The sequence below is a fragment of the Limulus polyphemus genome, unplaced genomic scaffold (genome assembly GCF_000517525.1).
Source record: "Limulus polyphemus unplaced genomic scaffold, Limulus_polyphemus-2.1.2 Scaffold4672, whole genome shotgun sequence".
In the NCBI taxonomy this organism is placed as follows: domain Eukaryota; kingdom Metazoa; phylum Arthropoda; class Merostomata; order Xiphosura; family Limulidae; genus Limulus; species Limulus polyphemus.
Window position 1 is genome coordinate 37358 of NW_013670282.1, and position 13864 is coordinate 51221.

The following is a 13864-nucleotide window of genomic DNA, read 5'->3' on the forward strand; positions in this document are numbered from 1 at the left end:
CGCTACTATTTATAAAAATAAAATCAGAAATCCATTAAAAGATAAGTTCTCTATCATTTTTTCAATTCACAAATGCACACTTGCATTGCCTACTAAGAAAGTTAGTACCGGTAGTCATTGGGTTAATGTTCATCACAAAATTATGTACTACATGCCTACCAGGAAAGCTAATTTCAGGGGGGGGAGTGTACAGTTTATGTTTCTTTAAATATACTAAACTATATACCAAGTGCCAAGCAGGAAGGCTTCTTTGAAAGGGAGGGGGGGGGGGTTGTACATATTAATTTGAAAGAAAACTATTCAGCAAGACAGAGTTTACAGCTCTCATGGCAGACCTGTAATAAAAAGGCAAATATAATTTTGAGCCTTAGCTGTTACTAGTAGGAACTTCTCTTCAATTGATATGTTTAGCACACAAAGACATACGAAGCATTAGTTTAAAAAGTTTCATATAATGTTTGTTTGTCATCTACTCAGAGCTGGATTAAGGTGGGGACTGGTGGAGCTGCAGCTCCAGGCTCACTTAAAAAATAGGCCCACTATGCTGAAAAAAGAAAGAAAAAAAGGACAAGCATTAGAAAATATACACATTCCTGCATCAACAATGGGTTTAGGGTATAAAAAAATCATAGAACACATGCAGCCCTAGTCATTTGTGATAGGCCTAAATTTATTATACAAAAAACGTTACTCAAATAGAATATTATTGAATGAATAGAATTGCACATGACACAAAAATGACAAAATCTGTCTTGCACACGACCATGTGTCTGTCAGTAGTGGATACAATGGTGGGGTTTTAGAGGTTTGCCCTTTCTAATGCAAATTGCCCTCAATTTGCAACATATTTTCATATTTTGGATTTTTCTAAAATTGTACAGAATAATTATTATTAAAATTTAAAAACAACTTATATAAATTTCATTACATCATTTTCCCTTTGAGAGGAAATCCTACACCTACAGTCAAACTGACTTTATAGTCGTACTGCGAGCTATAATCCTCGTTTCCCAAAGGTGTCAGGAAAATCTTTCGTCTGTCATGTTCTCTTATTCATGACAACATTTTTAGTTTGGCAGGAAATTGAAAACTGCTATAATGTTGAATGCACTTATGAACCGACTTGGGGTCATAAACTGTTCGTTAAAATTCCTCAAAACTATTTTTTAAAATGCCTCTGCATGATTTTTTTGTTTGCCTCAATATGGGCTTATGACCATTTTCTTGTATATAGTTGTAATACTATAACTTTTAATACATTATGTGTATCTTCACAAAATTTGGCACACTTTCAGTAAACATTACAAGTTGTTTGAAGACAAGAAAAATTTTTTTGATGAAGTATTTTACTAAAGATTTGTCGATAAATACATTGAGTCTTCTTTTTACCAGTTGAAGTGCAGTGATTTCATGTTAACATTAAAAATACTTTTCTTCATCTCTAAAACCTCCTAAATACATTTCAAACATTTGTTTTTAGTAAAACTTTATATTTTATGTTATTTTCTCTACCCTAACTCTATACAAGTTTGATCAATTTGACCAACTTCGTAACTACGAAAAAAAATCAAAATATAACTAAATTACCTTTCTTCTTTCAAGAATAACTTCAAATTGTAACATTAAATTACATTTGTTCATCCTAAGTAGCTTTAATCTAACATTTGTCTATTCTGAAAGTGCCTGTCCATAAAAAACTTTCATTTGTTCATTAACCTAATATCTGTCTCTTTTCACTCTTTGTCCATTGTGAATTTCACATTCTTGTTTGAATTCTTTATTGGTATTTAGGTCTATTCTTGCATGGACCAGGGACAATCAGGTATGTTTCCAACCTCTTCCTCCTTCTTTTATGGCTGTTGATATTGTAGTATGGGATAATACTATGTTTATTATTACATGAGGGTCATGGCTTGTACCATGAGCACGAGTACTACCTCTGACCCCTTCCAAGGCTATATCCATGTATGTAATGCATTAGTATACTAAAGTTCACTGTGTAATGTGACAGGTTTACCTGCTAGAAGTAAATGACTTGTTCTTATACTTATAATATTGACCCTTTCACTACAAATAGGTCAAAGTATGTATGTCACAACCTTTTAAACTTAATTAAACTACTTTACTATCAATGTATATCAATAAAGTTGGCATTAAACACAATTTATAGATCAAATTTTAATAAAATAAAAGCTTTAAATTATATAAATGCTAAATTTCTCTTTCTGTAGATTGCATGATACTTCTCCATTCCAGGCTATTTATTTCAACATCTTCTGCTATCTTCTATGTCATTGTAACTTTCCGTAGAACTTTGCACTTATGTCATATATATCCTCGAGCTAAACTATCAGTTTCTAGCAAGAATTTGCTACCAATAAAGCTTTTGCTTTATGGAGATATGAGCAATAAAGTACTGATCAAATGCCATACCTTCCACTGAACATCCTGCTTTCAAAACATGTTGTAAATTCTCTGACACTTGCTTTTGTATTATTTGTAACTAATAAAAGGTGAAGATATTACTGAGCCAAAAGCTATAGGATCTAAAGGTCTGGGACAGTGGAATAATAATTTGGACATCTGAGCATTTTTTTCAAATCTCGCTGTTGGGGCTCTGCTTCACCAAATATGGGAATAATTTTAAGCCATTTCTATATTAGTTAGAAAGCTAGATAAACTATATAAGTTTTAGGGTACTCTATTTTATGCGTGTGTGGAAATATTCCATGTTCTAAATTGAATAAAAATATTTTTGAGGCCACATTATTATAAGTAATTGTAATTTTCTGTTATAATCTGCAGCTGTTCTAGAAACAAGGGGTAATTTATATTTATTTCTTTTCTTTTCTTTTTGTGGTGGTTACAATGTTGATAAAAGTGACTGAGCCTGTACACACAGAGTTAAGAAAACACATGTAAAATACTTTGTCTTTCGCATAATTTTACCAAAAATATTGAAAAAAAATGAGTTTGAAGTAGCTTGACTCAATTGTTCTTAAGACAATCCTCTCATTTAATGGAAAATGCTGTAAAATATTTTATTGTTTCAATGTCTGTATTCTGTTTTACTTCAGGTATTTATTCAGACCAAAATGATGCAGAACATGAATTATTATCACTGTTGGTCTAATTGTATGTGATATTTTGTGAAATAAAATATACATCTAGTATTAAAAACTTTGTGTTTCTATGCAAACTATTTTGTGCATTTCCTAAGGTTATTATATGCACTTATGTGTACTTTGTATATGATAAATACGAAAATACTGATGAACATTTTTTCAAAATTATCCTTATGCATACATCAAACTGCCCTAATAAATACAAATTATGTTACTTCAAAGATTTATGAACATCTTATACCTAAGATCACCAACACAATCCTAAAAAATTACAGTATTTCGTAGAATAATAAGTGGAAATTTAAAACAAGTATGTCTTGAAAACCTATGTTTTCAACGTTGTCTATTGATTGAACCAGCCAATTTCCTCTGAAACACTCCTGCGTCCATTTCAAATTGGTAAATCACAAATATATTATTGTTCTTATAGGCTTGCCCTTTTACAGGCTGGACCCCACCCTTCAAAGAATTCTGTATCCACACCTGACTGTGATGAAAACATGAAATAAAATTGTCTAATTTGTCTTCTGTAAAAATTTATCAAGTTATTTGTTGTTAATAATTAGTCATTTCATGAAATACTATTCATCTGATGATAGCTGAGTAGATCTAAAGTCTGAATGACCACTTTATTTACTTGTTGTATTATAAACTACTGTGAGTAGACCCACAGGAAGTCTTAACCTCCAGGCCTTTAATCTGGACCAGCATCTTCCCGACCCAAATGATGATTAAAAATTAACACCAGCCCTCAAAGTTAATAATAAATCAACAAGAGATAATGTGTTCTCAAGGAAAGGCCCAATAAAGTATGGAATATACATTCTCAAAACACAACCTAATTATTTTTATCACTACAGTCTATTAAAGACAAATTACCTCAAATTTTCCATTCTAAACCATGGTCACTGTTCTCAACCTCAATAGAACTGATTTATGTCTCACTCTTCTCAATGTAATGGGTAAGTCAGGTGTGACACAATACAAATTACACATAGTATTTGTTGAAATACTAAGATATGCAGTCATGAGCACAAAGCTCACCAACTCGAGGAATTTGAATAAAGAGTAGGGACTCTGGCAGAAAGTTTGAATATCACAAAACACAGTTTTATTTACTGCAACATATAATACATAAAAATATTTTCTCACAATAATACATTATATATTTTTACACCCAAAGCTAATAGACTTTTCATTTAATTTTATTTCTTTACAGTTGTATTTAGACACTCTCAGATTGAGGTAAAAGTTATTGATTATGTTGGACAGCTTTGTGTAAAAAAAAAGAATCAAATTACTAACTTGAATTACACAATTAAACCTTGCTAATACTAATGATACAATAAGAACAGTGTAACATGTATGGATGGCTAACATTAATTATACAAAAAGAATAATGTAAAATCTGCAGACAGCAAACATTAACACTACAATAAAAACATTGAAGCATATGTGGAATGTTAACATTAACATAACATTGAAGTTCAAAATCATTACAGCTACATAATCACCTTAATAAGAATAGTGTAAAAGTATTAATCTAAAAATTACCTCCATTTTCTCTATTGCTACATCATCGTTCTTTTCTTGTCCCTCTTTTGCTACACCAAACTTTAAAATTGTACATGAAAATCTTTCTTCCAAAGAATCAGCTTCTCCTGTTGCTAGAAGTATAAATAATGTAGATTTTTCTATAAAAAAATTGAATATACCTTATGCTTCAATAAATAATAATCAAAATCCACATAATACATTTAGTAGAATGAACATCTTGTATATTTTCCTTTGTGGTATACAGGTACACTAATATCCATAAGTGAAAGTATCAATTATCAGCAAAATGCAGGTTATGAAAATGTTGTGCATAGAATAATCTCAAACATGAGGAGCAAAGGACAAACAAGAAATTCATGTAGACAAATATAATGTCTTTATTCATATGTAGAACAACTTGTCGTTTGTAGTTAACAACAAAACTACACAATGGGCTATCTATGCTCTGCCCACCACAGGTATCAAAACCCAGTTTCTAGCATTGTAAGTCTGCAGACATATCGCTGTGCCACGGGGGGCTGTAGTACAAGTTTCTACTACCTGTCCAAGTTGTATATTCAAAGTGGAACATTATAATTTTCTGCTATGAAAGAAAGCAGGAAAAATTTTAAAACTAATATTTTCCTTTGAAGTACTGTACGCCTTTTCATACTGAGTCATTCTCAATCTGTCGACAGCCACATGACTTTTGGTTTTAATGACCTTGATGAAGAGCATTACTTTAACCACTTGACCCAAAGTTTTCCAGTTTCCTACCTCCTACACAACATACAGCTCAAACATTAGGGAATTTGCATGAACCCTTCTTTCCAACCACAACCAGATTTCTCTGTTTGTATTCCTTAAAATATATTACTCCTGATTGTTGGAAGGAAGATGAGAATGTATTTTAAAGTTAAGGGTCTCTTTTACATTAATTTTTATCCTAAGTACATTAAAATAAGATTAGGTAGATTTACCTCTGAATCACTTTAAGCCAAAATACACACACTCTGTAATGGAGGAGGAAACTGGAGAGTATCATAATAAAATATAAACAGATATACTCAGATGCTGAGCATTAGGAGAAGAAAGGTAACATGTATACAATACAACAACATTTAGTGTTGTGATTAATACACACACACACTGAGATGGAGAAGGAAACTGGAGAGTCATAACAACATGTACACAGATCACCAGATGCTGAGTACTAGGTCAGGAAAGGTAACATTTCTAGACTATAATAACCTATAGTATTGTGATCAAGGAGATATTGAGCAGAATCCAGAAATAAAACAACCACTTGATTAGATTCATCTGAACTAATTAAGTGGGATGAACCAGCTCTAAAGAGACTGGCCAAACAATACAAAATCTCAGAAAGTATTCTTCTCAGCAAAATATTCCTTTGCTACCTTTCATTTAAAAATAAAATAAATTGAGTGGTTTGGGGGTTAATAAATGTGCAAAATGTATACAAGTGGTCTATCATGCACATTCTTAGGTGTGGTCTGAAATGGTTATTAAACAAGTAGCCAGGTGCAGGAAACAAAACATTTTCCTATATCTGTCAGTAAATCATTCTCAGTGGATAGGATCTATAATAATGTAGAGATTGGATACACTTCTGAGGTTAAGATACCCATCAAGTGAATCTGAAAATGCCAAAAAAGTTATGTAACTAGCCTATTCAGTAAGCACTCAAAAGGGAATCATAAAGAGCCAGGTGAGCCTGAAAATGGGTTCAAAAGCTTAGAGTCACTGCAATGGGAGCAATAAGTAAGCATGAACAAGGTAAAAATTAAGCAGTATGGTGTGCTCCATCCTGATTGAAACTAATGAGACATACATTGGAAAACAGACATCACATCTCAAATGGCTTCAAACACTGTGCAAGGATGTGCATGCTGAGGTGAGAAAAGTTATCCACTGAGGCATTGTTAAATGGCATCTTCTATCCACCTCCAGAGGGCATCACTTTCTAATGGAGTACCAGCACATAAAGTGTAAAAATGTCGAGAATAAGTGTAAAAGTAAATAGTAACCTTGGCACGTTGACTGGAGGAATCCACTTAAACATTGAGTCTAAGGTTACAATAGAGAGACTCTGAAAATTCTTTATTTTTTCAAGGAATGTACGTGATCTTAACTGTTAAGGATTCAATATGGCTTCAAGAATCACCACAGGGGTCACATGAAATAAAAAACTGAAGAGATAGTGATGTGACATAATTAAAAGTTTAAAAATGCATTTTGATTCATCCATATGCCAGCCTGCAAAATTTTCAACATGGATGCTAAAGAGCATATCAGAGGTTCAAATTGATTTCAGTGATAATGATATCAGGTATAACACAGTAAACAACATAAATCAACTTTGATGGTGAATTAGTTTATTTAACAGATGTGTCTGACTTATAATAAGGTACAAACAACACATTCCAAGACCTCCTGAATGATTGGGTACAAGTAAGATAACAAAAAAAAAACACTGATTATATATAAAAAAACTATCCTTCAAATAACCATTTGGGTAATGGTGGGTAAAACAATAAGTGAGAAACAATCGTTACCTTTTCTCACATTAAATGTCTTAGGCAAACAGGATACAGGCACAGAACCTGATGAGAAAATAAAGTACATTTGGTATTTACAGTATTTCTGAACATATTCTAACACATAAGTATCAGTGTACAAAGCAGAAGTTAAGAACCAGAACACTAAATCAAAATCCCAAGCTCTAAATACATTTATGAACAATGGAGACAAAAGAGGTTGATAACAGCCCAACAATGGAGAAACATCAGAAAAAATAGGCTAAAATTCAAGCCACCCAATGATGTATGTAATGATAAAAAATTTGTAGTAATATGGCAACACTTAGCTATGTATCTTTTAATCCTCAACAGTATAAAACATTAAAATTTGTTATAAGAATTCCATCAAGCAGTAGTAAGCCTACTGAAACCATAACTCAATACAAAGCAAACACAGTACCTATTTCATACTTGCATGAAAATAAGTTTACCTAAGAATATCACAAAATAGATATGAAGAAAAAATTGTGTGTCATAACCATAGAATTCATTGTGATCAGTCACTGGAAAAAATGGCTTATTCTGAACACCAGAGGGACAGTTTGCAGCCAAAGAGACTATGAGAGAGATTTTAAGTCTAAGAAAAGTGCTTGCTGGTTATAAGACTTTTGCCCTTGCTGCAAAAGTCTATGACATCAATCGTCTTACAACTATAGATTCAAGACAACCTGCTAATGACTGGAACATTCAGACAAGTAGATACAACCTTACCTCAGAGAATCGATCATGGCACAAGGGAAGCAACGACTGAGAGAAGTAGACATGAGCTGGTGCCCATTGAGTCAAGTGCACTCAGCAGGTTTCTACAAAACTACCAGGCCATCTCCAGCCAGAGTATAACAGCCCCAGCTCTGGTCCAAAACCACTGATGACCAGCTAAAAAAGGACTGGATGTGGCACTGATGAATGACTTCAGGCAGCCAAGGCTGTTTCTCCAGCAGGAGAGGTAGCGGGCACCCACAGGTAAGAACCATGACAAATTCTGAAATGAGCCTCTGCAAGCCTAGAAGTACCCTGTGATACCAATCATGACATGTGATAACACTCTAAGTCATACAGGGCTATACAATGAATTTCAGCATACAGCTCTTTGCCCTGCTGCCAGACCAGGGACTGATTACTTGTTCAAGTATTGGGGTCCCTTAGAATGACTATTACTTTGAACCTATATCTTCAAATTCTTAAAGTGTTCAGGAACATAATCACTTGAAAAGTCCAATCTATGTTTTCATTGAACATCTGTATGAGGAGCAGCAAGGGAACTGTGAAACAATCACCTACAATCTGTGTCCCAATTCAACCCAGTGGTGAATTGGATGATCCAAACGGGCTGAGTTCAAGGCTTAAAAGAGAATTGGCACTAAGAAACTGGTTGCCTAAGCAGATAATCTATGTTGATTGCATGGGAATACTTACCCATCAATGATATCAAATATTAGGAGGATATGCTCATGAACAAATTCACTAAAGGTCTTCACAATGAAGTCATGAGGCAACAAAAGGGTGTAAGGGATATCCTCAACTAACAGAGAGGCAACCCTATATGACATGGTAACAGAGAGAAGAAAGTCCACAATGAAAGCTGTAGTGGCTACCCCTAATATGGAATGACCTACTCAGGCATTTTCACCTCATCAGAATATATCTGAACCAAGGGTTAACCCATGACTAATGTATCACAGCATTGTAATACAACCAAACAGGTTTCCAGTGAGTGGCTAGATTATCAAGGTCCACCCATGGCATACACACCACAGTAAGTGCTGATGATCCTACCTAGACATCATCCAGGTTTGGAAGAGCAAACTTTTGGCTTTTGTTGTGGACTGGTATGATACTGACAAAGGACATGACCATATTTTACCAAGTAGTAAATATATAAAGTTACTGGAAATGGCCATCAGATCAGCAAGTGGTGAATGCTGCCACTGGTTTTGGGTAGTACTGTGAACTGCTTGCACCAAAAGGTTTAGTTGTCATTCCAGCTCTCTCTCAGAGCTTGGTATGTAACTTTAAAGATAAAAGAAAGAGAGGATGAAGTCCTAGTGGACCTCTCAATCTTTGAGCCCTCCAAGTGAGACCACGCCTTTGTCCACGAAATGTTGTCCACAGAATGAATGTAGTAGTCTCCAGCCTCAGATTTAGTATCAACAATCTTAATACGGAGTATATCTGCCAATTTTGCCTATGCAACATTTAAGTCATTGCTCCACAGGAAGGTCATCCAATGTTGGCCAGATCAAGTAACATTGGACTGCATTAGTATGTGTGGCAGAGAGAATAACAGTACCTCTATATACACAAATGGTGTTCCATGGTTTACTCTGAGCAGTCTAGAGCCACAGATGAAATAAACTGTTTCCTGTAAAGAATGCAAGTGACACAGTGATGAAGTCCCAATGTTGCTTTCTAATTACATGTGATCAATTTCCAGTTGTATATTGGTATGTTTATAGGCATGCTAAGAGAAATGAAAGTAACTAATGCTAGAAGTAAAGGTAGGGTTGCATCTATCACACTATGGCCAAAAGAAAATATGCAGTTACCAACATATATGAGATTGGTGGTTGAGGATTGTGGAAGCAATTTAAACCAAACACAACAAAAGCAACTTGTGAATTGTTAGTTGAATATTTCAATGTATTTGTGGGACCAGATAACCAATTCAGTCAAACAAAAGTGACTCATTGTCACATAGATATAGACAATGCACATCCAATACAGCAACTGCCACAATGTCATCTTTGGAGCACTAGGGAGGTCACCAGCATTAAAATACAGTGGAAGGTGAAGGAAAGAATCATCACAGAGTGCTTGGTTGTCTTGAGTAATGATTGTGAAGTCACGGACACTCCCAAAGACTTCAGGATGAAGAAATGGAGCTCAACAAAGATCATGGAGATAAAGATGAGCAAGGCATACATTAGCTAAGAGCTAAGTCCAAACTGAAGAGGAACCAAGTAAGAAGAGACAGAACAGAAGTATTGGCAAATGTGGTGAAAACCCCTCCTGAGCAGAATGAAGTGTCTCAAACATAAGGAGTGGTGATGAAAGGAAACACAGGTGGGTGGTAGGAAACAGTCAAAGGTGCAAAAAAAGTGGGAACTAGATGGAGAAATAAAAGTTAAGGAATAAACCCCAAAAACTGGGAACTGGAAATGAAGAATGGCTGTAAGCCAGAACAAAAAGACAAGTAGAAGAGGAAAATAAGGCATGCGAGTAAGGGTGTGCAGATGGTACAGAAACAAGCCAGCATGGACCCTAATGTGAAAGAATAAAAGCAAAGTAGTCTCGAGTGTGGGTGCCACATAGCATGTTTCTTATAACAAAGCCACACCAGGCTATCCATTGTGTCCACCGAGGGGTACTGATCCCATGATTTTAGCATTATAAATCCAAATACTTACAGCTGTACCACCAAGGGATATTTGTCATGTAGAAAAGCATATAAGGTATCAAAAGGCAAAAGGGAAAGAGAAAGAAAAGAACATACCTGCAAAATCCTGCCCCCCCCCCCCCCAAAAAAAAAAAACGATGAAAAGAGTGAAGTTTTTCCTTCACAGACAAAGCTGTGACTAGAGCAAACTGTGTTGGGAAAGATAGTCTGTCAAAATCATCACAATCCTAATTATGTCCAAACATGGGAGAAGGAACATCAGCTGAATGGATGGGAGGAGGGAACCAGTGTGCATGAAGGGACACTCTACTGGATGAACAATATCATCCACAGACAACAGCCCTTAGTAGCCACAATAGACACAGGTCCCATGTTCGGAAAATTGTCACTATCAAAGAAGAAGTGGAAGTTACCATCATATGAGAATTCATAATAGGTAAGCAGAGAAAAAAAAGTATTATTGTATTATTCTGTAATCATAAAATAAACCATCAAAACTTAAATAAAATATAAGTTTTAGAAACTATCACATATCTCACGTAATTGATTAATACGTTTAAAAACACGTCCATTCTAGACAGTACCAAGGAAATGAATGAAGTTATTTTGAGTGCAAATGCTTAAGGGGAGTTACTGCACAAGGAGATTTGTGTCTCCTCCTATTGGTGGATGACTATTGTTGCATTATGATATCATCATGTACTAGCACAGACCTTGTTAAGTGTGATTTTTAGGTGGAAGTTAGCTCAAGGCTAGTGGCATGCAAGTCTCATAGGCAGATATGTTAGGACTGAACCTATTCTATGTGAAAATGTAAGCTGTCATATTGGAATATGAAATTTTCAATCCATAATGGAAAATTCAGCCACACTGTTAAAGTAAGTCAAGTAGCTTTCACACTAATTGTACTGGTAAGAAAAAAAAACAATTAAATTCTAAAGATATACATTTACTACTAGTTAATTTTAAAGTTTCATCTTCATTCTTAACCAACATGTTATCAAATAAAGCACATTGCTCCTCTTCCTTCATCTTTAATACTTCTATGGTTCCATCAGAGCTTCACCTTTACATTCTTATCAAAGCTTGTAGTTAGACTACAGAGAAACAGTTAAGGAATTAAAACTTGCATCTTTCAAAAACAGTATGTTATTTTGTTAACATTCACATCTTATAATAAAACTGTTACAAGTTCTACAAGTCTCTTCATCTGACATTAATTCATCTTGAAACACTGTGTTATGTGTAGTAAGAAACAAAGACAATCTTCACAAACAAATCACATATTTAAAACATGGGGAGTATGTTTTTATCCCATTGAGGAGTTATACCTCATATATAAAATGATAATAAAACATGACATCACTGGTACTACTTCAATACTAAACTCTCTATCTTTAAACTATTTCAAACTTCAAATTAATAACTGTATGAGCTTTTCATTAACTTCTGATGGATGCATAACTATGTTAAAATTCACCAGGTACAAACATCAAATCACAAACTTCGTACGAAAAACCGCACATTTTTGCATCTTCATTCTTCATATTTTAGCAGAAACGAATACATATGTAAAAAAATCCAAACAATTTATACAAGAAACTCAAACATGCAGACAAGGAAAGTAAATAATAATATAAACTTTGTAACATGTTTTAATGATGAATATAAACCTTATATGTGTCAGTCTGTTTTGTTTTTAACATGACTTCTGTTCATTTCAAATGATTGAGTTGTTTATAATATGTAAAAGAAACATATTATTAGTTATCAACCTTATAAACATAATACCTTAGAAGACAGTGTCTTCTACAGTTAAGTCTTCCTGGTATCTCTGTACTTAACTAGTTTTAAAAGTAATACATAAAATATTGTAAAACTAAAGAAGTGGATGACAAACTACATGCAAAACAAGAAAAAAAATATACACAGAAAAACACAACTGCATGTATTAAAATCATTTCAGTGTTTAACTGCTTCCCAAAAGAAACTAACCACAAAATAAATATTTTCATGATGACATGAAATGTTCATTATAACTACTCTACACAGTCTGTTACAAGCACTTCTTTAAGATAAAATCAAGAGTACTTAGTGAGAGAACACTCATTCTTCAGTGTCTTAATCCTGTTTTTGGAAGTTTTGATAAAAACACATGTACTGTAGCAGACAAGAGTTTTAAATTTGTCAAATTTCATTTTCCCAAGAAATACAGTTTTATAATTGGGGAATGAATGAATGACAATGTTTCAATAAATGTTTATGGAAATATTTGTCAAATGACCTTTAATTACAGAAAGTATAAGGTAATGCATTTGGGTTATCATAATTTGGATCACACATTTAAAATAAATGGGAATCTTGGCATAGCAGAGGATAAGTCAATGAAGCCAATAAAATAATGCTTTGTTGCTAATAGTAAAGAGAACAGAATTTTAAGATGTATATCTACAGACATATAGAATACAAATCAAAAGAAACAGTTTTGCTATATAAATTACTTATCATACTATTTTGGTTTCTTTATCTAAAAAAGAATACTGACTTATCACAAAAAGTTTCAGAGAGAGGATAATAGGATGATTTTGGAGGCAGAGGGGCTTTTGTTTGTGGAAAGTCAGGAATAATTTCTGATTAAAAGTTTACTAGATTTTATGAGGAATCAACAGGATAAAGACCCAATTTTCTTATGTTATATTCTGAAAACAATAGGATGAGGAACCAAGAGAATGGAAGTTAAAGATTTGGAAAAGACAGGCTAATTAAGCTCCAATTAAATATTTTTTTTTTACAAAGGTGATTGGCTTTTTGAATGAGTTGACCTTAACAGCAGTAAAGTCAGAAATTTTACAACAATTTAAGAAGAGAATCAATGATTTCCTGAAAATAAAGAATGGGTTTAAATGTTTAATTTTCTCAAGATTGGGTGTACAAGAACAATTTTAAAGGGCCTAACTCTTCCTTATTTACCATATGTTATCTTAATAGTATTAATAGGCACTACAACAAAAATCATGTTGGTAAAAGAAATTACACAAGAGCCACATTATCTTGGCAATTTAGTTTATTTTATATGCACACATATGTTTATAAAACTTAGTTCAATCACCTAAATGTCACACTTACACTTCTATAAGTACCATATTTTTTGGTGTATAAGACACACTTTTTACCCCAAAATTTAATGTCAAAATCTGCTTGCGTCC

The 13864-nt window shown here is 33.7% G+C and overlaps 1 protein-coding gene across 2 annotated transcripts in view; it reads right to left on the reverse strand.

Annotated features, from left to right (window-relative positions):
* LOC111088894 (zinc finger protein 227-like) overlaps window positions 1–13864 on the reverse strand; it is a 45942-nt gene that overhangs the window by 30228 nt on the left and 1850 nt on the right. Inside the window, exons 1-2 of one of the 2 annotated variants that reach the window (XM_022400126.1) lie at window positions 11612–11829; window positions 4680–4792 (exon numbers count right to left, since the gene is read on the reverse strand). In XM_022400126.1, the coding sequence (XP_022255834.1) occupies window positions 4680–4792; window positions 11612–11690 (192 nt within the window). In that variant the 5' untranslated portion in view covers window positions 11691–11829. Of the gene's footprint in view, window positions 1–4679; window positions 4793–11611; window positions 11830–13864 lie in introns of those variants that run through there. The other variant, XM_022400125.1, reaches the window with a different exon arrangement.